This window comes from Anabrus simplex, chromosome 1 (genome assembly GCF_040414725.1).
Source record: "Anabrus simplex isolate iqAnaSimp1 chromosome 1, ASM4041472v1, whole genome shotgun sequence".
Lineage (NCBI taxonomy): Eukaryota > Metazoa > Arthropoda > Insecta > Orthoptera > Tettigoniidae > Anabrus > Anabrus simplex.
In genome coordinates this window covers 947,008,315-947,028,105 of record NC_090265.1, presented here as the reverse complement: position 1 = coordinate 947,028,105, position 19,791 = coordinate 947,008,315, and the positions used below count along the sequence as shown (strand labels likewise).

Genomic DNA, 19,791 nt, shown 5'->3' with positions numbered 1-19,791 from the left:
ACGGTGAATCACTGTTTCAATAAAAAGAATAGCAGCGGACACTGAAGGAAATATTTCTTATAAATCCATACAAAATCGCACGACTACGGGAATGATATATGGACCCGAACAGCTAACCTTACTCTTAGGAGTGATGAAATTCCACTACCTAATGGTGGGGCAATATTCTTCCGAGTCTCCATGTCGTAACGGAATTACGTCACCTTATCTCTCCGTGATTGCCTTTCGCTGATATTCTATAAACAAAACCCGAGAGGGCTGACTCATAAAGAGTTGGAATGACATCATGCAAGAAAACATCTTGTGTAGCAAATCAAATCGCTGTCTAAATGTAACGACGTAGCCAGTGACCAGCAAGTTTTAGAACTTATGGAGGGAAGTCCATACATAGCCGAAATATTCAGATACATTATATTAAACACAATGTTGAAAACAATACCATAATCGTAAAATGAAAATATGAGCATTGTTTTATAACACAGAAGCATTTTAAATTTTATTGATCAACAAATATTGCTGATTTATGTGCTTATTATATATTTTCTTAAAATATGTATTTACATTTTAAAAATGTGAAAATATGTGTTATGTGAAATAAGATTCAGTTTTTACACTTGGGGATGCACAATAGGAATAATGAACTTCGTAACTTGCGTTAAAACTTACGCAAAAAAAATGTAATTACATAAAAATCCGCTCCCTACTCGTCACCTTACCTTGTACCACAATCGCTAGGTCATCTGCGTATCCTGATGTATAGAAACCTTGTTCGTTGAGCATAGCTATGATTTTGGTCACCACAAGGTTCCACAGCAGAGGCGAAAGAACTCCTCCCTGAGCACAGCCTCGGGTGGCCCTAACCATCAGCGTTTCTTCAAATAGGGTTGCTTTTACCTTCCGTCTAACATGGATTTAATCCATTTGACGACGGTTTTACTCACCTTGCTCTTTTCCAATGTTTTGATCATAGAGTGATAGGTTGTATTGCTGAAGGCTACTTCTATATCTAGAAATGCCGCCAGTGCAATTTCTTTATATTCTAGGCTTTCCTCTAGTTTACAAACCAACTGGTGGAGTGCTGCTTCAGTGGATCTGCCAGGTCTATATGCAAACTGATTTTCATGTAACGTTGAGTTCAGTTGCACCGTACTTCTGATATATTTATCCAGAATTTTCTCCATTGCTTTCAGCTTGAAGGAGGTTAAACATAATGGTCTGTATGCTTTTGCTTGGGCATAGTTTGCCCTTCCAGGCTTAGGTATGAATACTGCTTTAGCTTCAGACCATGATTTCGGCACATAGCCTAAAGCTAGACTAGCTCTAAAGAGGTCCATCAGGGCATTGACGAGTATCTCCCGTCCTTCCTGTAGGAGTATCAGAAGTATGTCATCTGGCTCAGAGCGTTTGTAGGGTGAAATGTGTTGATTGTCCATTTTACATGCTTGTGTTTTATTATTCTGTTGGTACAGTTCCAGTCTGTTCTTCGAGCTCTGGTCTCTGTTCCAACCGTTTCTTCTTCCGTCATCTCCTCAGCCTCAGGAAAGTGACACACCATTAGCATCTCCAGGGTGTCCTTCCCCGCCTGAGTAAACGACCCATCTGGTTTCTCCAGTGTCCCCACCTGATTTATATTAGGTTGGTTTAAGAAGTTTCTGGAGAATTACTATTGCAGTGTGTGATTCCACTTTCTCACAGAACAGTCTCCAAGATTTTCTTTTTTCTTACCGTACCTCTAGCTTATACTCGGTGAGTTTCCTATGATAAACGTCCCACATACCATTTCTAGATGATATTCTATACAACATCCTAACCTCTTTTTTCATTTGGGTTAGTTTGTTGTTCCACCACCGTACTTTTTTAGTGTTTTTATTTTCTTTGAGAGGACAGTTGTCATGGAATGAGTCTATAATGGCCTCTCCTAATAGTTCCACTGCCTCATCCAATTCTTTCTGTCCTCTCACGTTAGTTGGAATTTTTTGTACAGCCTTCCCTAGAACTTCTCTGTATCTATCCCAGTTAATTCTTTTTGAGTATCTGTACATCTCATTCCCACATTGTCTCACATCTATTGCAAATTGGATGTGCTGGTGGTCTGCCAATGATGGTTCCTCCAGCACCTTCCAGTCTTTAATAAAGTTTGCAACATGTGTAGTGCTTAGTGGAATGTCTCTTACCTCCCTACGATTTTTATTTATAAATGTAGGCTTGTTTCCTAGGTAGTATAGTCAAATCAGTTCCAGTAATAAACTCTAGTAAAGACTCGCCTCTTGCATTGCAGTTCGTGCTGCCCCATGCCGTGTTGTGTGAATTTACGGTGTTCACCTTTCCTCTTTGCGTTGCAAATTAGGTTCTCAAATTCTTCTGATGGGGGCAGATTAGTTGAGTCATATGGGAGGTATGCAGGGCCTATGGTTATTTCTCTGGGACCTTCCCAATTTCCATGTTTTATCTTGGCCGCCACTTAGTCCTTGACGAAATTGGCCACAGCTGATTTTTTATGTTGTAGGTTGGCCTGCAGAACTGTCAGTACCATCCTTGCCAATGCTAGGTTTTGTTTTTCCCTTAATTACTTGAAATTTGATCTGCCCAAGTCCAAGCTTGGCCTTAAGGCCTTTCTTCGTGAGGTATTCAAAATCTCTTTCATTAAGGGCCAAAACAATTGTCCTTCCTGTGTCACTAGTAGTTGTTGCATTCAGCACTCTCCACTCTTTCGTCGGAAGCTTGGTGTCATTGTGATGTATCCTGACAAGCACATCATCAACCTTCATCTTGTCAAATGGAGGGTGAAACTTGATGATGACCTGTGTAGTATTCAGCACCTTCTTGGCTTCTGCCACCTCCAAATTCTCCCCTTTTCAAGGGTTGCAATTGGCCACTGTTTGTTCCAGCCAGCTTTTAGTTTCTAGATTTGCACAGATCAGTACCATTGCTCCACTTCCCAGCCTTGGAGACTCGAGGAAACCTGGAAGGCATCCGTCCTACAGCAGTTTCATTTGCGCTATCAGAGCAGATAAAAGTTCCTTCACGTCTTCCTCCTTCAGTTTCCCATCTGGAAAGGTTTTGGGTATTATTGCTACCTTGATTGAAGTTAGTCTTTCCAAAAAGGACATGACCATCTCTTCTTTCAGTTTCTTGGCAGGCAGTTTTGTAGCTGAACTTGATGGCGTACTATCCCCCGACCTTGGCCTTTTGGGCGTTGTCGGAGGGATAGCCTCTTGCCGATCCCTGTTCCTTGGCTTCCCCGTCCAAGTTCCAGCTGCTATTTTGGCTTCCTTCCTCGCTCTCGTCCTTTCCTTGTAATATGCACTGTTGCGAGGTGGTCTGTCGATATGTAATCTGTTTATTTTTGATGCAGAAATCTTCAGTTCTGTCTCTACGGACGTTCCTGGTTTGCTTATGGTAGCAGTCTGCTCTACTGGAGCTTCTGTTGCCGTTTCTTGTTTTGAGTCGGTGACAGCCTGTCCAATTTGGACTTCTGTCTCCATTTTTTCATCTTGGGTTTGCTCCTGGATCTGCTCGACCGGAGCTTCCATGGCTTCCCTTGATGTCAAAGTTTTTGAAATTGGTTCTTTATAAGCATCTATATTTCAGTCAATCATAGGGTTTTTGCCCCTTCTAGGGTCCTGAGCATCGTTCTCACCATCTGTGGTGAGGTATACAGCCGGACATTGTCCTCCCGCAACTCAGGCTCTCTGTAGCAGAGACCACACCCCTCAGTTGTCTATCCAGCCGTTCGCCCCTGGCCCGAACCTAGCCAGGTTTGTTCCCCCTTTAGTAGGCCTACTTACGTGGTCTCCTCTTGGCATTATCATGACTTGAGTTCACAGCCGTGACTTTCCCCGTAAGTTGGGATCGCGTCTTTCCCAACTACGTAGAGTGATGTGTTAGTTCAAACACCCCGCAGTGTGCCTTCACATCCATCACCAGCCCCACTTCACCTGAACCACCGTATCACCCATGTGGAGGAACCATGGATGCCTCTCTAGCATGTGTGGGCGAGGCCTCCACTTCCAAGCCTTGACTTGGGCAAGTAACAATCAGATATTCCCTAAAATTCACTTGCTACTGCATTATATGTTGTTCATATTTGTAGGATCCATTTTTAAAATGGTTGATAACTTTCAGAAATTCCTTGACTCAACACATGAAAAAGTCTATTCCTTTTAAATTTTTTTAAATATTACTAATAACAAACATAATACTGTAATTTATTCCTTTTGCCTTTATTAGCTTAACAACTAGTGCAACAGGAACATTCTGGGGAAAAAATCCTCTTTTTTATTTATTTTTATTTTTTAAGGAAAGAAGCTATAATAGGGAACATGCATGATCCGGGGTTTTAATTAAAAATATGCTAATCTGATTCAATATTTCATGCAGAATTCAAAAATGTGATCATAATGTACAAATAATAACTCCAAACATGATAAAAATCTACGAAAATGTCACGTCATGCAAGTACGCGATCTCATTGGTCTGACGTCATCGTACAGGTTGACTGAATTAGCAGACGAAATAACACATAGTGTGCTGTGAGAAGCAGGATACACTTCGCGTATTTCTACTTTACGTTAGTGTCTAGTATGGTTAAATTCGAGGTCTATACATTGGATAATAATCTGAGTGGTATATTTTAGACTTAAAATGAATCCTGCGCAGACAGTGAGGTAGAAAACTTATAAATGGTGTAGAGTTCCGATGTGCAATAGCACATCGCATACCATACCAAACAAATTGTTTATAAATGTTCCAAAGACGTAAAAACTAGGGAGAAATGGATTTTGGCGAGCCGGATAAATGCTGGTGATATATCGGAAAAGTTCACAGTTTATTTTTTTGAAGATTTTAACGTAAGATGAATTTGTTTGAATTTTCAAATCACTTTTCCACGTCAGCTGTTCTAGTGGTAAAACTTTAAATTTTAACGTATGATGCTTTATTTAAATGCTTCAATTACATCTTGTAATATGAAAGTAATAAACAGTGATTATTAAAGTATTCTCCAAACCTAATCTATGTTTTGGGTGATCCATGTCAAGATAATAAATCAAAGGGGTTATGAACCATTTTGACAGCTCTAATTCTACCAATATATCTTGACATGCGACAGTTATGTACGGTATGTCTTTATTGAAGAGCTTAATTGGTAAAGAAATTTAGGCTATATCTAAATACTCTATAATGTAACAAAGAATAGGCGTGTACATCATGAAAGGAAACAACGCGAATTTAACAAATGTATAACTCTACACAAAACCAATGCTTGTCTGTTGGAGTCTTATAAGTTAACAATGCTCAATTATAATAATTATCATAATATTAATGAAATAAATAACATAATTGCACACAGGTGAAAATAGTGATGTAGGTGTTTAAAATATTATCCAACTTAGCCTAAGTTTTAGGTTATACAAGCCAAGTCAATAAACCGCGAGTTGGCCGTGCTGTTAGGAGCGCGCAGCTGTGAGCTCGCATCCGGGAGATAGTGGGTTTTGAACCCCACTGCCGGCAGCCCTGAGGATGGTTTTCCGTGGTTTCCTATTTTCACACCAGGCAAATGCTGAGGCTGTAAATAAGGCCACGGCCGCTTCGTTCCCATTCCTAGGCCTTTCCTGTCCCATCGTCGCCATAAGACCTATATGTGACGGTGTGACGTAAAGCAAACAGCAAGAAAAAAAAAAGAAAGAAAAGTAAAAGTCACAGCCCCCAAAGACATTCCTGTATTGAGCGACTAAAATGTCACCAGGACACTTTTCTTTCCTGATATGCTCAGCTTGTTAAAAGCCAAATGCAATTAATGTTATTGGCTTCACGCCCCGCTAACTACTTCTACGATTTTCGGAGACGCCGATGTGCAGGAATTTAGTCCTGCAGGATTTCTTTTACGTGCCAGTAAATCTACCGACACGAGGCTGACGTATTTGAGCACCTTCAACTACCACCGGACTGAACCAGGATCGAACCTGCCAAGTTGGGGTCAGAAGGCCAGCACCTCAACAGTCTGAACCACTCAGCCCGACTTGTGAAAACTAGATGAAGTCATATTTATCTTTATCATGTTTAACTTTTTCCCTCCACAAAGATATTTAATTCTCTTTCATGGGCCCTGGAAGTGGGTAGGCCAGTTGTCCCAACCATAAATATATATTTTTGGGGGAATGATAGATTATAGCCCTATAGTACTATGATATTTCTTTCTTTCCTTCTTTCTTTCTTTCTTTCTTTCTTTCTTAATCAGTTTATCCTTCAGGGTTGGTTTTCTCTCGGACTCAGCGAGGGATTTCACCTCTACCACTTCAAGGGCAGTGTCCTGGAACGTGAGACTTTGAGTATGGTGATAAAACTGGTGAGGAGGGCCATTACCTCGCCCAGGCGGCCTCACCTGTTATGCTCAACAGGGGCCTTGTTGGAGGATGGGAGGATCGGAAGGGATAGACAAGGAAGAGGGAAGGAAACGGCCGTGGCCTTAGGTGCCTGGAGGAGAAGTAGGAAAATACGAAAAACCACTTCGAGGTTGGCTGAGGTGGGATTCGAAACCCTTCTACTCAGTTGACCTCCCGAGGCTGAGTAGACCCCGTTCCAGCCCTCGTACTATTTGTTTTCAACTTTCATGGCAGAGCCGGGAATCGAAACCGGGCCTCCGGGAGTGGCACACATTAACCACTACACCACAGAAGCGGACTAGTACTATAATGCTACCTATATGTTTAAGTTAGTGCTGAAATCCGATTTCTTACTTTACTAATGCTGAAAGCACGAAAATGTAATGTTATTCTTTAATAGGGGAATCAGTCTAGAAGGAAACGTTGAAAGTGATGTGATATCTATCCAGGTTCGTTGTTATCCTAATACTATGGGTTACAGTACATTGCACGTATATAAAAGATGCCACTTACAAACTTGCTTGTTATCCGCGAATTTCTGCGGCCACAAAAGTCACATTTTTCAAGATTGATGATATCTACACATGGTAGATTGTCCGACTGTGCTGTTTTGAACCTTTCTTCTGTCATTTCGAAGTTATTCGCGATCATGAGTGATAAACAATCGGCTTTTAGCAACGGCTGATGCACAACGGCTGGTAGAGCTCCATGCGGTACTGGATCGTGACGTCACAGCGCGCCGCTTACGTCAGAGGCCGTTTCACTCGCCTTGCGGAAAGGCACTATTAAATATTTTTTTAATGGTAGAAAACAAGGCAACATACCACAATGTAATACGTTTACGTACTGTTTCATTGGTGTACTTTTCAAAAAAAATATTTTTGAAAATGATGCATGTTCCCAATTCTGTGCAAATTGCTCAATTTAAACCAAATTTTGTATTTTTCTTAATTTAAACTAACTTGTTTCACAAAGTTTGTTGAAAATTGGACAAAAATGATTAAAGATAGAAAATTCAACGAGGTCACCCTTGTTATCTGTTTAGGGCACTATTGCAAATGAAGGCATTGATAACAAGATGTAAATGGCAAACAGAGTAAGGGGGGCTGAGCATGTTGGTCTTGTTCTGGATATTGCCTTATAATGATGCAAGGTGGTAGAGGGACATGTTATGATGTCGCTGCCTGTCTCTGGTTTGGGGCTGTTGATGCCTTGAATCCATCCATGTCTGATGGACAGTGAAGTGATCCTCTTACCTGATAGTGAGCCTAGATTTCAAACCCTTCCAAGCATCTTAAAGAGTTCTTTCATATTTCCTTTCTCCAGACATCATACAGTATAGGTTGTACAATTGAGGGGCAGCTGATTACTAAAACAATCAGCTTTTGTCTTACAGTCTCTCACTAACTCTCTTAGTTACTCAAAATTGCCTCAAGTATGCCATTCAAGCATGGTGTTTAATGGCAATCATTGTGGTCAAAATCTTTGATAGCGCTATGTATTGTACATCTGTTAATGCTCAGCCCCTGCTTCTGGACGGACATTCACTATCCATGACATGACTTCCTTGTTCTGGATATTGCCTTATAATGATGCAAGGTGATCCTTGGGCATCTCATGGTGCCGCTACCATCTATCTGATTTGCCATAGCGGGGGGAATGTCTCCTTTCTTTTTTTGTTTAAATTGAGATAATGCTAAAAATTGGAAGTGAACATGTGGGATAAGGTCTCATACTAACACACTAGATTAACCTCCTTTCAAAATCCATGGTGGTATTTTTCATTTGTCACACAGTTCGTGAATAAATTAGTTTTGAACTTTAAATGAGCTTTCCTGAAAAATTGGCATTCCCCCTTTTCTTTCTGTTGTCTTCATATGCTCTTTCCATCATCCCCCTCTGCTTTCTATGAATTTAATTGAATATTTTCAACATAATTTGAGCTTGTGTCACCCCCTGTGGGTGGGTGACGCAGACAAAGAATACACCCACAGTATCCCCTGCCTATCATAAGAGGCAACTAAAAGGGGCAGCCAAGGGATGATGGACTTAGAACCATGGGTCAACATTACTTGCAATTAGTATCACCATGTGAGGAACATCGTGAGTCTACGTTACCTGGGAGCAGTACCATTATGTGAGGAACACCACAGGTCTGGGCATTGCCTGGGATTAGTACCATCGTGTGCATCCCACCAAGGTGGGGAAGTGGTCACTCGGCTGCACAGGTGAGTGTCTAGCAGGAAAAGGTGCCGAGTGCTGCACTTGAATATGTTGGTTCCACTGTGTTACCTATGAATAGTGCCACTGTAATAGGAACACCATGAGTTTACGTTGCCTGTGATTAGTACCACCCTGTGAGGAACACCAAGGGTTTTGCACATTGCCCGTGATTAATACTACTATGTGAGGAACATCATGGGTCTGCATTGCCTGAAAGCAGTACTATTAAGTGCAGAACACCATGGGTCTGTGTTGCCTGTGGGTGGTACTATAATGTATGATACACCGTGGGTCAACATTGCCAGTTATTAGTACCACTATGTGAGGAACACCCTGAGTATACGTGGCCTGTGATTAGTCCCATTATGTGAGGAGCACCATGTGTCTACTTTGCTTGTCAGTAATACCCTTATGTGAGGCAGTGTAGACCCACTGTGTATCACACATTATATTACCTGTGAGTGATGCTATTATGTTTTTCATACCATATGTCTACATTACCTGTGATTAGTACCACTATATGAGGAACACCATGGTTCTGCATCATCATTTGTTTTAGATTCTAGTGAGTAGGAACACTTTGAAGTTTTAATTATTGTTTCATTTCGTTTCACTTCGTACCATTAGGGGCCAGTGATCTATTTGTTAGGTCCCTTTAAACAACGAAGATCGTCATCATCATAATTATTAACTTGAATGTGTCTTCGACATGATAGTTCAGTGACATGGTCATGAGATTTTCACAAAGTGGCCACAGTTCAAATTCTAATCCAATCATGTAGGATTTTTATGTATGTTCCTGTAGTACAGAATATCAACACGTATGAAGTACTGGGAGGACTACAAGGCTCAAACATTTCCTACCAAGAAATCTACAAACCAAGGGGTTGATTAAAGTGATCCAATGTAGTCTCAAAAACGAAGTAGTAGTAGTAGTACAGAATCTGTTCATTTTATAGTTTATGATCACAAGATTAACATTTGCTTAAAACCTCAAGATTTCTGGCTTTTTACAAACTTCCTACTGGCATACAACTTATTCATTGTCAGTGGGCCTGGTATCATTCTCTCATTACTTTTACTGAATCTGCACACTCACAGTTTGTCCTGTTCTTACTCATTTTCAATCTGCAGTATTTCTATTTTTTGTAAAGATGGTCTCCATGATTAATGTGAGGAAATTTGCACCACCGTTATTCAGTCTTTCTCGAATGATATACTTGATGTTTACCTTAAAGAAAACCTTGTTATGTTATCTGCATATCTACGTATGGAAAGTCATTATTTTCTATGGAAACCATGGAAGAGTGCCTTACAAGCTAGGACAGGGAAGACATATAGTGTGTTACATGACCTTGATAAAACTTATGACTTTACTGATGTTATCTATTTTGCAAATATTATTTCTTATCCTCATGAATGTGGGTAATATTTTCCCATAACCTCTACTACTACTGTATGTAGATTAAGTTCGCCATAATATTCTTCGTGCTGTGAAAAGTGTTACATTCTAGTTTTCCCAAGTTGGGCTTTTCCATAAATTACATAATGGCTTGTAACTAACTGTATAGCCATTCCTAATGCTATATATATTATGTGTATTATGAACAGGATACTTCAGCATTCTGTTATACCCTCCTTGAATCATCTCAAACATGAAGTGTATTTATGGGTGCTGGGTGGTGTTTATTTGTAGAAATCTCCCCAAATGTTATGTCATTTATGGATAGCCCCCTTCTTGAAAGTGTAAGCATTAAAATTTTGTTGTTTCCCTCTGACTAGATTGACTACTCCTAAACTTGCAACGTTCATGGAATTTGTCTCTTCAGAGATGGATCAGAACAGGCAAGTGCAGTTATTCATCTTTCTTATTGGGTTGTTTGGAAGTAGTGTATGGGGGCTGTCCTCAAATTACATAACCTGAACCTACCATTCCTTACTCCCGTTTCCTAGGTTTGGTTGTGGGTTATGTTGAAATTGCGGTTCAGTGAAACACAACAATACCTCTTTTATTCTTATCATTGTTATCGTTACGTTAGAAATGGCACAGTATCTGTAAGATTTCATAAAGAAATTAAAAATACAGTATATTAAGTGATTATATTGGTAGTAAATTAGTTCAAAATTTATCCTGAGAGACATATTTAAGAAATTATTTTCATAGTAACATTTCTTATTTCTTACAACTTTATTTTGTTGTACTCGGTATATTGTTTAGAACTCTTGTCTAAAATAATTACTTCTGTTTATTATTTCAGTTAAGTTTTAGTTTAAAATTAAATCTTAAGTATTTTTACCTGTTTAAAAATTAGAGAAGTGATGTTTTGAACATCACAGCATGCACATAAAATCAAACTGTGTAATTAATTTGAAAGATATATATATATATTTAATTTTTGGTAGGTCATTTTAAATTATTATGCATATTTATAGGGGTTTTTTTGTCATTTATTTCACTTTGTCATCTCATTCCTTCGTATTATGATCAGGAAACGAAGACCAAACGATTTATGTCTTGCTTACAGTATTGCAACATCACGCTTAATATAGCTTGCAGTAATTTCCAATAGGCCGAGGTCAGTCGACCGGATACACGACATGCTATTTTTAGCTCATTACACCAAGAAGGATGTCATAAAAATACAGATTTACCCTATCCCCACCAATTTCTAGCAAAGCTGTTGGAATTGGTCAACACCTACTTCTTGAAGTTTGGCTACCCGACACAAAGCTGCGAACTTTCAACCTATGTGAATTACAGAACCAGATGATGGATGATGGATGTACAACAACAGAAAGAAGAAGGGGTGAAAAATCAAATATTATAGGACCATGTGAAATTAGAACTGGAGGGAGATGCGAGTCTTATACTTCAACAACAAGAGATCGAGAGCATCGTTATGATAGAGGAAGAAGGTTTTCTCGCCGTCTGGTTACTTTGTCATTCTTTTCTTTCTTCGAGTGGTCGTCATCATTCAGTCAGCAGGGAATCATCACCAGAAGCTGGAAGCCAGAAGGAGACCACAAGATGATGTTCTTACAGATAGGTTACTATACCACTTTGTATTCATGCAGAGTACTATTCTTAGTATTTCTTATTGAGAACTGGTTGTTTCAATGAAGATACATAAAGTCTGCAAGACTGTAGACCAGATGCTCAGGTTGGCTGGAAACCGGTTTTAACTTGTCTCTAACAGTAGTTACTTTTGTTATATCTTCAATATGCAACATTTCAGTAATATGGAAGAATACGAATTTATTCTCTCCGTGAACGCATTCCAAGATGGATTTGATATTGAAACTAAAGCTCATTACCTTATTACAGAATGAGTAATATAGGAAGTGTTAAGGTCAGGAAAGTCGTCATCCAGTTAGTGGGCAATGCATGAATCTGAGGTAGGACTAGTACCTTGCTGGAAGAGATGACAAAGACAGTACGAGCAAAGCCGGAACAGCAACAATTACATCGAATGAGTCCAGATGTCAGAATCTACAACCAGTGAGGAGTTAACGGAATAAATTACTGCAAGTCTCCACGTTACAGTTTCAATTAATTTAGATTTTCTTTCATTCAATTTTTTCAATTTCTTACGTATGTTCAGTTCTTGTGGATACGCTGTTACGTTTATCATTCAAATCAGTTGTTACATTAACTGCACCTTTCATAAGTTCATATTAATTATCCTCAGTTCCCTAGCTAGTGTGTGCTTAATGGTTAGTGTCCCGTCCACCCCACCCCTGGAAGAATCTAGAGCAGGAATGGCAAACCTTTTCCAACTAGTGTGCCATTTTAAGTCTGGTTTATTATTCTCAACTGTTGACTGTGCCACTTGCTATTTTCCATTCAGGAATGTCTACAACCTACAGCCCCCATCCCCACCCCGAGGCTTCCTTTCTAAATGTCTGATTATGTTTCATAATATGTTATTTATTTACTGGTTCATTTTTTTATTAAATATATCTCTTGTAAATGCATTTGATTGCATGTTCCATTGTTGTATTTTGCAAATAGTGCAAAACATACATTTTTACATAAGTAAGTTTCGAGAATACCTAATATTATTTGTAAAAATATAAATAATAAGCCCCCGCTGTAACACACTTCCTCATTAAATATTATCACTGGGCGAGCTGGCCGCGCGGTCAGGAGCACGTGGCGTGAGTTTGCATCCGGGAGATAGTGGGTTCTTGCTCCATTGTCGACAGTCCTGAAGATGCTTTTCCGTGGTTTCCCATTTTCACACCACGCAAAGGCTGTACCTCAGTTAAGGCCACGGCGGTTTCTTTCCCACTTGTAAGCCTTTCCTATCCCATCGTCGCCATAAGACCTATCTGTGTCAGTGCGACAAAACAAATTATTAAAAAAAATAGATATAAGAATCAAAAATACTAATAATTATTACCAATGGACTTCACTTCCTCCATTAGCTTCATTATCTTTCCATGTTGTTGTAGTTTGTATGCTCAACAATTTAACTAATTTCTCCCTCATCACATTTCCATAAGGGGGGGGGGGGGGGGAAAGCTATCCTTGCTCTCATCAAAACATAGTGCCTACACGTGGGAGTTATCCAAATTAGCTTTCAATTGCTCCAAAACTTCTTCACTCATTTTTATTATTCTATCCTTGACAGCAAGCAGTTCAGCTGGCTGGCATTCCTTTAATTCTGTTAATTGTTAGTTGTTTGTTAGGTAAGTTTTCAAATAATGTGTCGGGCATCAATAAAAAAAGTTTCTTTCAAGAACTCACTGTTAAATCAGTTTCCCATGCATGCTGTACAATGCAATGAGTCAGATGAAAACATCCGCACTAATATAATTCTTTGGCCGGAAAGATGATACAAAAGAACTAGTTTGTTTTGTGTAATGTTCGATATTTTGTGAAACGAACTCTCTTTTTTCTTCATTTGAAAAAGAACGAACGTTTGAATGATTAGTATCGAAATTGCATTTTACATTAAATGTGGGTGGGGGGCGAGGGGGATACAATTTGTTTTAGAACACAGGAGTAACAAGAACGTAAGCCTCTACAGAATTTCCATACGTGGAAACAATTGGTATGTTCCACTTGTAGCTCACTACATTGATTTGTGCAATCAAAGTGCATGGCAGTTGCAGAGACTGAACCAAGGAAAATTATACCACCTGACTTTCTGCTGACGAATTGCAACTGGCCTAGAAACGAGCTAGCGCGGACTGCTGCAATTAATAGGCTTCATCCTTCTAGTCTTGAGAACGTAAATTCTTGTTATGATCAAACGTACGACAAGGCAAGCAGATACGGTGCAGAATTTGTCACGTGAAAGTATCCATGATATGTGGGAAGTGTGATGTTGCATTGCATATAAGGTGTTCTGTGCAATACGGTACAGAAAAAGACTAAGACGTGTGGTGTTGTCATTCATCATTGAAGTTAAGATATGTTTGGTGCACTACGAATAAAATGTTTTGTGCAGAACCACAATGAACGACAACTTTCATACAAATATTTTGAAAATCTCTCCAAATATACACTGACACAAAAAAGAAAGGAAAAAAAAAAAAAAGCAGCAACACTTCAAGATATTTGAGAAGCTGAGATATACTGGTAATATGAATTTCAACATCCCTCATGCTCTTGTATGAAACTTTTTACTATGTACTGAATTATAGGAAATGTTCTCAAAGATTGCCAAATGGAATGAACTCAACAATGGGCAATAATAGCCTATATTGTTATGCAGCTGAAAATTACTGCCTATCACAAGAATAGAAATCTTTTGTTTCCATACCTTAATTGTTACCTCCATGTGCGAGGGAGGGAATTCTCTGACCTTCTGCTCATTGTCAAACAGCATACACAGGACTAAAGATGCCGTTGAGCTCAGAGGATGCCACTAGGGCAGTAACGTTGGTAGAGGATGGACATAACTTGCATTATAAGACTGAGTTGTAACATTGTACTCCATGTCCGACTCGTTGGCTGAATGGTCAGCGTACTGGCCTTCGGTTCAGAGGGTCCCGGGTTCGATTCCCAGCCGGGTCAGGGATTTTAACCTTCACTGGTTAATTCCAATGGCTTGGGGGCTGGGTATTTGTGCTGTCCCAAACATCCCTGCAACTCACACACCACACACAACACTATCCTCCATGACACTAACACGCAGTTACCTACACATGGCAGATGCCGCCCTCATTGGAGGGTCTGCCTTACAAGGGCTGCACTCGGCTAGAAATAGCCATACGAAATTATTATAATTTATTGTACTCCTTCAACAATTTCATGTACCATGCAGAGGTATCAGGAACGGGGTTCATACTCTCAAAGGCCAGGATCTGGAAAGAGGAGGTTGACTTTTGCAAGGGATGACCAGTTGTTACACTTCAAATTTTGCATGTTCGGTACAGTACTGCGGTTCAAGCCAAAGCCTGCGTAAACAGGTACGAGGTGTGAATGACAGTGAGTAGACAGTGAGGTGGAGCATTCTGAACTCTACTCCCGAAGACGTGCCACTAGCTGAGATCTGGCGCATGAACATAGACAGAGTTGCTTATGTTTCACAAAGGATCAAGACTTGGTTGATGAAGAGTGGGAAAGAGTTCTTTTCATGGATGAATCTCTGTTTAGCGTCAGATCCCCAGAGGAACAAGAAAGAGTGTGGAAGGGATATGGAGTAAGGTATTCTCCATGCAACTTTTCTTCATAGATAGCTCTCAGTGGAAGTTCTGTAATGGTTTGGGCAGGCATCTCCTTGGCTGCTCAAAGAAAAGTGGGTCACTTGCAGCCCATCGCTACATTGAAGATATCCTTGAAGTTCATAGTCTTCCTTTTGCACCATTCACTGGTGAGGATTTCATGCTAATGCAGGACAGTGCACGCCCTCATGTTGCAAGATATGCCTCGACAAAATAGGGATCCAACTGGTGCAATGGCCTGCACGCAGTCCATATCTCAAACCACTCGTTCATCTATGGGACATGTTGGGAAGAGAAGTACGTAGTCATAGTCCAGAGTCTATTCAGGAGCTGTGGGAAGTACTTTAAGAAGAATGGGAGCTCATTTCTCAAGAGGATATTGCGGCTCTCATCAGGAGTTTGCCCCAAAGGCTCGAAGCCGTGATTCTTGCCAGTGGTGGCAACACGCGTTTCTGAGACTGTGTGTAATGGTGCAGAAATGTAGTTTAATAATAACTGTGATGTTTGATTTTAAGGAAATGAAAATGTTAAATTTTGAAAGGATGAATCAAGCAGGTTTTGAAAAATTTGCTGTAAACTCTCGTATTTTCAATGAAAATTGCTCTGATTTCACATTAGTAGTGAGTTAAATGTCATTTATAAAAATAAGTGCAACACACACAAGTTAATCATTGACTTTAATAAAATAAATTTCTTTTGCAAAATCTGAAGTGTTGCAATTTTTTTGCTCGTTAGTTTACATAGGTGTTGTTTTTGTTTTTTGTTTTTTCACACTGTATATGTTACCTTATTCACATGTGACCAATATACCCCTTATAAGCCTACTCTTCTTTTAAAATGACATCTCTTTCTGACAGGATGGGTATTTTTTCCTTTCTTCCAAATTTAGGTTTACTCGTACTAACTAGTGCATTAAAAATTCAGTTTTATTATGTTACGTTGATAGGTGACCGAATTTATCAGTGTAATCTGCCGATAGGGATTGTGCGATAGTAAAGCTACTTCGTAAATGTAGTCTTGAATGCTGCATCATTTGTTCCCCCCCCTCCCAACAAGGCTTGCCTTAAATTCAATTAGACTAAAGCTAGATGGTCATGTTGTAAACATAATAATTTTTACAGAAAGAGCGTAACATTTTATTCCATTCACTTTGGCTTGACCATACAGTATCTAAAATGACACAAGTTTTGGAACGCACTGGTTATGCGATGTACATTTAATGTAGTTGCCTTTGCTGTAGGGCCTTGGTGTAGACCATCATACATCTGTGAAGACATTGTGTTGAAAAGTCATGATAAAATTAAGCATAGCATCAAAAGCAATTTTGTTTCGTTATTAGTTGATAGACAATTTGTTAACAGAAATGACAGAAATTGACTCATACATTACATACACAATAGTTACGTCCTTCACAAGAAGATTATAGGTCGTGATCCATTCACATGCATTGTAACCTTGAGGACGGTTTTGTATTTAGATATTGTGCAGTAACTTCTGTAGTGTCTAGCCACATCATAGTTTACACCTCTATATGCATATTTCTCGAGTTATTCAACAGACAAATGTTATGTTTATGAATACTTATTTAGTCGTACCATGCCTAGTGGCGCCAGGTGACAATTTAGCTGGTGGTGACAATAATAATAATAATAATAATAATAATAATAATAATAATAATAATAATAATAATAATAATAATAATAATAATAACAATGGAACTAAATTGTACCAATTGAATTATAATCCATTGTACTCTATTGGTGAATTGGGCTGAGTGGTTCAGACGGTTGAGGCGCTGGCCTTCTGACCTAACTTCGCAGGTTCGATCCTGACTCAGTCCGGTGATATCAAAAGGTGCTCAAATATGTCAACCTTGTGTCGGTAGACTTACTGACACTTGAAAGAACTCCCGTGGACAAAAGTCTGGCACCTCGGTGTCTCCGAAAACAGTCTAAAGTACCTAGTTAGTTGGACGTAGAAACAATAACATTAATCATGAATTCATTATTGGAGATCAACTGATAGTTTCTTAGTGACTGGCTTGGCAACACAGCACTCATCCCTCAAGCAAGTGATACTTTCCTTTACATTCCAGTCATTGCCTTTTCGGACCTGGTTAAGTTAGCCAATTAATCAATTATCTTGTTCATATCACACGCACAGGCCTATACTTTGTACTAAATTTAAAATGAAGATAATTCTATTTCATTTCAAGTTAAAATAATTGGCTGAAAATTTAGCCTACCACGTGAACATTTACGATGGCCTGATTACGTCAGTCACATTTTTGTTAAACTTGTTTATTTCATTAACAAAGGCCTTTTCACAAGATAAATACCTATTACCATCAATCTTTCTTCTGTCATAATGTTTAATTTTGGTACGGGCCTATCTGTTTCACTTTGTTTATCATCATATGAGGTGTATTCAAGTTATAACACCTCCAGTCTTGTTCTCACTAACTAATCACACAAAAACTATGAAACTTGTGCAACTTCTTGACGTAATCTTGCAGCCATACACATTTTGGTCAATGCCATGATTCCGTGCCTGCTGTGAAAGCTGTTTCAGGGGTCTGTTTTGACACTGGAAAATTGCTGATGCAATTATGGCACGACTAATGAATGTACGGCCACAGTGTGTGTCTTTCATCGTTGGAAACAGCCAAAAGTCACTAGGAGTCAGGTCAGGTGTGTAGGGAGCATGAGAGATGACTTCGAACTTGTTTTGACGAAGAAACTGCTATGTCACGTTCGCCCGATGCACTGGTGCGTTGTCTTAGTGAAAGAGCACACATGCAGCCTTTTTCAGCCATTTTTCAAGTAATGCATTTCAACTTTGGAGGCAGTCTTTTCCACACTCATTCGACGATCCTCAAAAACAACTTTCTCCACTCACTCGATCATGTCATCAGACCGGCTTGTGTGAGGCTGAGATTGTCTTGGTTTGTTGTTGCATGATATTTTTGCCTTCTTTGAACTGTGCACCCAAGAACGCACATTAGACACATCCACGACACCACCACCACCACCACCACATGTCTCACTCAACTGGCGAAGAATTTCAATCAGTGTCACACCACGCAAATGGAAAAAACGAATGATTACATGCTTATCTTCCAATGAAAATGTTGCCATTTTAAATATCAAAAACAGTCGTAACTCTCGCCGCTGCCACTAGGGTTCTTTGTGCCGTACAGTGCTGTCATCTCTGTCACGCATTGACAAAGAGTGCCTGCTTATTTTAAAACAAACTGCTTGTTTCTATCTGTTTCCAGTTCTGAGAAAAGAAAATCAGAGGTGTTTATAACTTGAATGCACCTCGTATGGTAACGTAGAAAACACACTCCTGAGAAGAGCTCCTACGAAATTCATAATGTAAAACAAATTTGAAAAGCATACGAATCGCAATATTCTGACAAGGATGCTCTGACACACATTCGACTTCCCAGGCCTGGCCGCATGCAAACCAACACTTTCTCACCAGACAGTGGTTCTGTGTGACAGTCATTTGAGTGTGAACTGTTGCAGAGTGAATTTGTTACTGAAATTTTCTCCGCTATTTAACAATGTTGTAAAAATTTTAACTATAAATGACTCTATGTACTGTTCTTTTTCATAAATCTAGGGAGTGACATGCCAACAGGGCACTATCCTTACAGCTACTTCTGTGCCACCTCCAATGTTATCATTCTAATAACTGATGACTAATTGGGTGACCACAATTTTGTTTCTCCTTCATAAATCCTGCAACAAGCCGATCATTTTCATTAATTTTTTCCTCTCTCTGATCCTCTTTGACTGCTGCATTTTATCTGTTGGCTTTCTTAAACTTTTCATCATCTTTCTGCCAATGTCATTCATTAAACTGTGAAACACCAAACATTTTTGCATTCTATACTCTACCCCTCCACTCACCTCAGATAACCCCATCACCAAAACTGGTTTCTATGTACAGCTTCATCCGTCAAGTTTATTCCATAACTTATTCTTTATCTCCTCTTTCCGAGTAACCTCCTGCCATTGTTCCCACGTGTTTGTGCCAGCAATCATTCTCGCTACTTTCATGTCTGTTACTCCTAACTTATGAATAAGATATCCTGAATTAAAATTAATAAAATTATGTAATGGTTCCACCTTTTCAATACATGTAAACTTAGTAATGTAAGGTTACATCACTAGTTGATCATAAACGGTACCCGTTTCGACCCAAAATTCCAGGTCATCATCAGCTGATCATTTAAAAACAGAATAAACAATGCACAGATAAATAACCAGTAATGTAGAAGATTTTTTTTTTCACCAGACGTAAGTTCGTGTAGAGCAGTATAACACATGCGACTGTAGCACTGTGTTTTAAAAGTTTTTATAATCTAGAAGAGAAGAATAAATAGCTCGAGGAACAATCTTGTAATCGTTACCAGATGTAAGTTCATGTGGAGCAGTATAACACACGTGAATGTAGCACTATTTTTTAAAGGTTTTAAATCTTGAAGAGAAGAATCATAGCT

General features: G+C 39.3%; 1 protein-coding gene across 13 annotated transcripts in view; it reads left to right on the top strand.

Annotated features, from left to right (window-relative positions):
* Positions 1–19,791, top strand: part of LOC136857785 (mitochondrial protein C2orf69 homolog) — a 256,190-nt gene that overhangs the window by 176,452 nt on the left and 59,947 nt on the right. For 12 of the 13 annotated variants that reach the window (XM_067136708.2, XM_067136705.2, XM_067136699.2 and 9 more), the window contains one exon: positions 10,389–10,451. The exons of the other annotated variant lie outside the window; for it this stretch is intronic. In XM_067136708.2, coding sequence (XP_066992809.1) covers positions 10,389–10,451 — 63 coding nt within the window. The remainder of the gene's footprint in view (positions 1–10,388; positions 10,452–19,791) is intronic. 13 annotated transcript variants of the gene reach the window in all.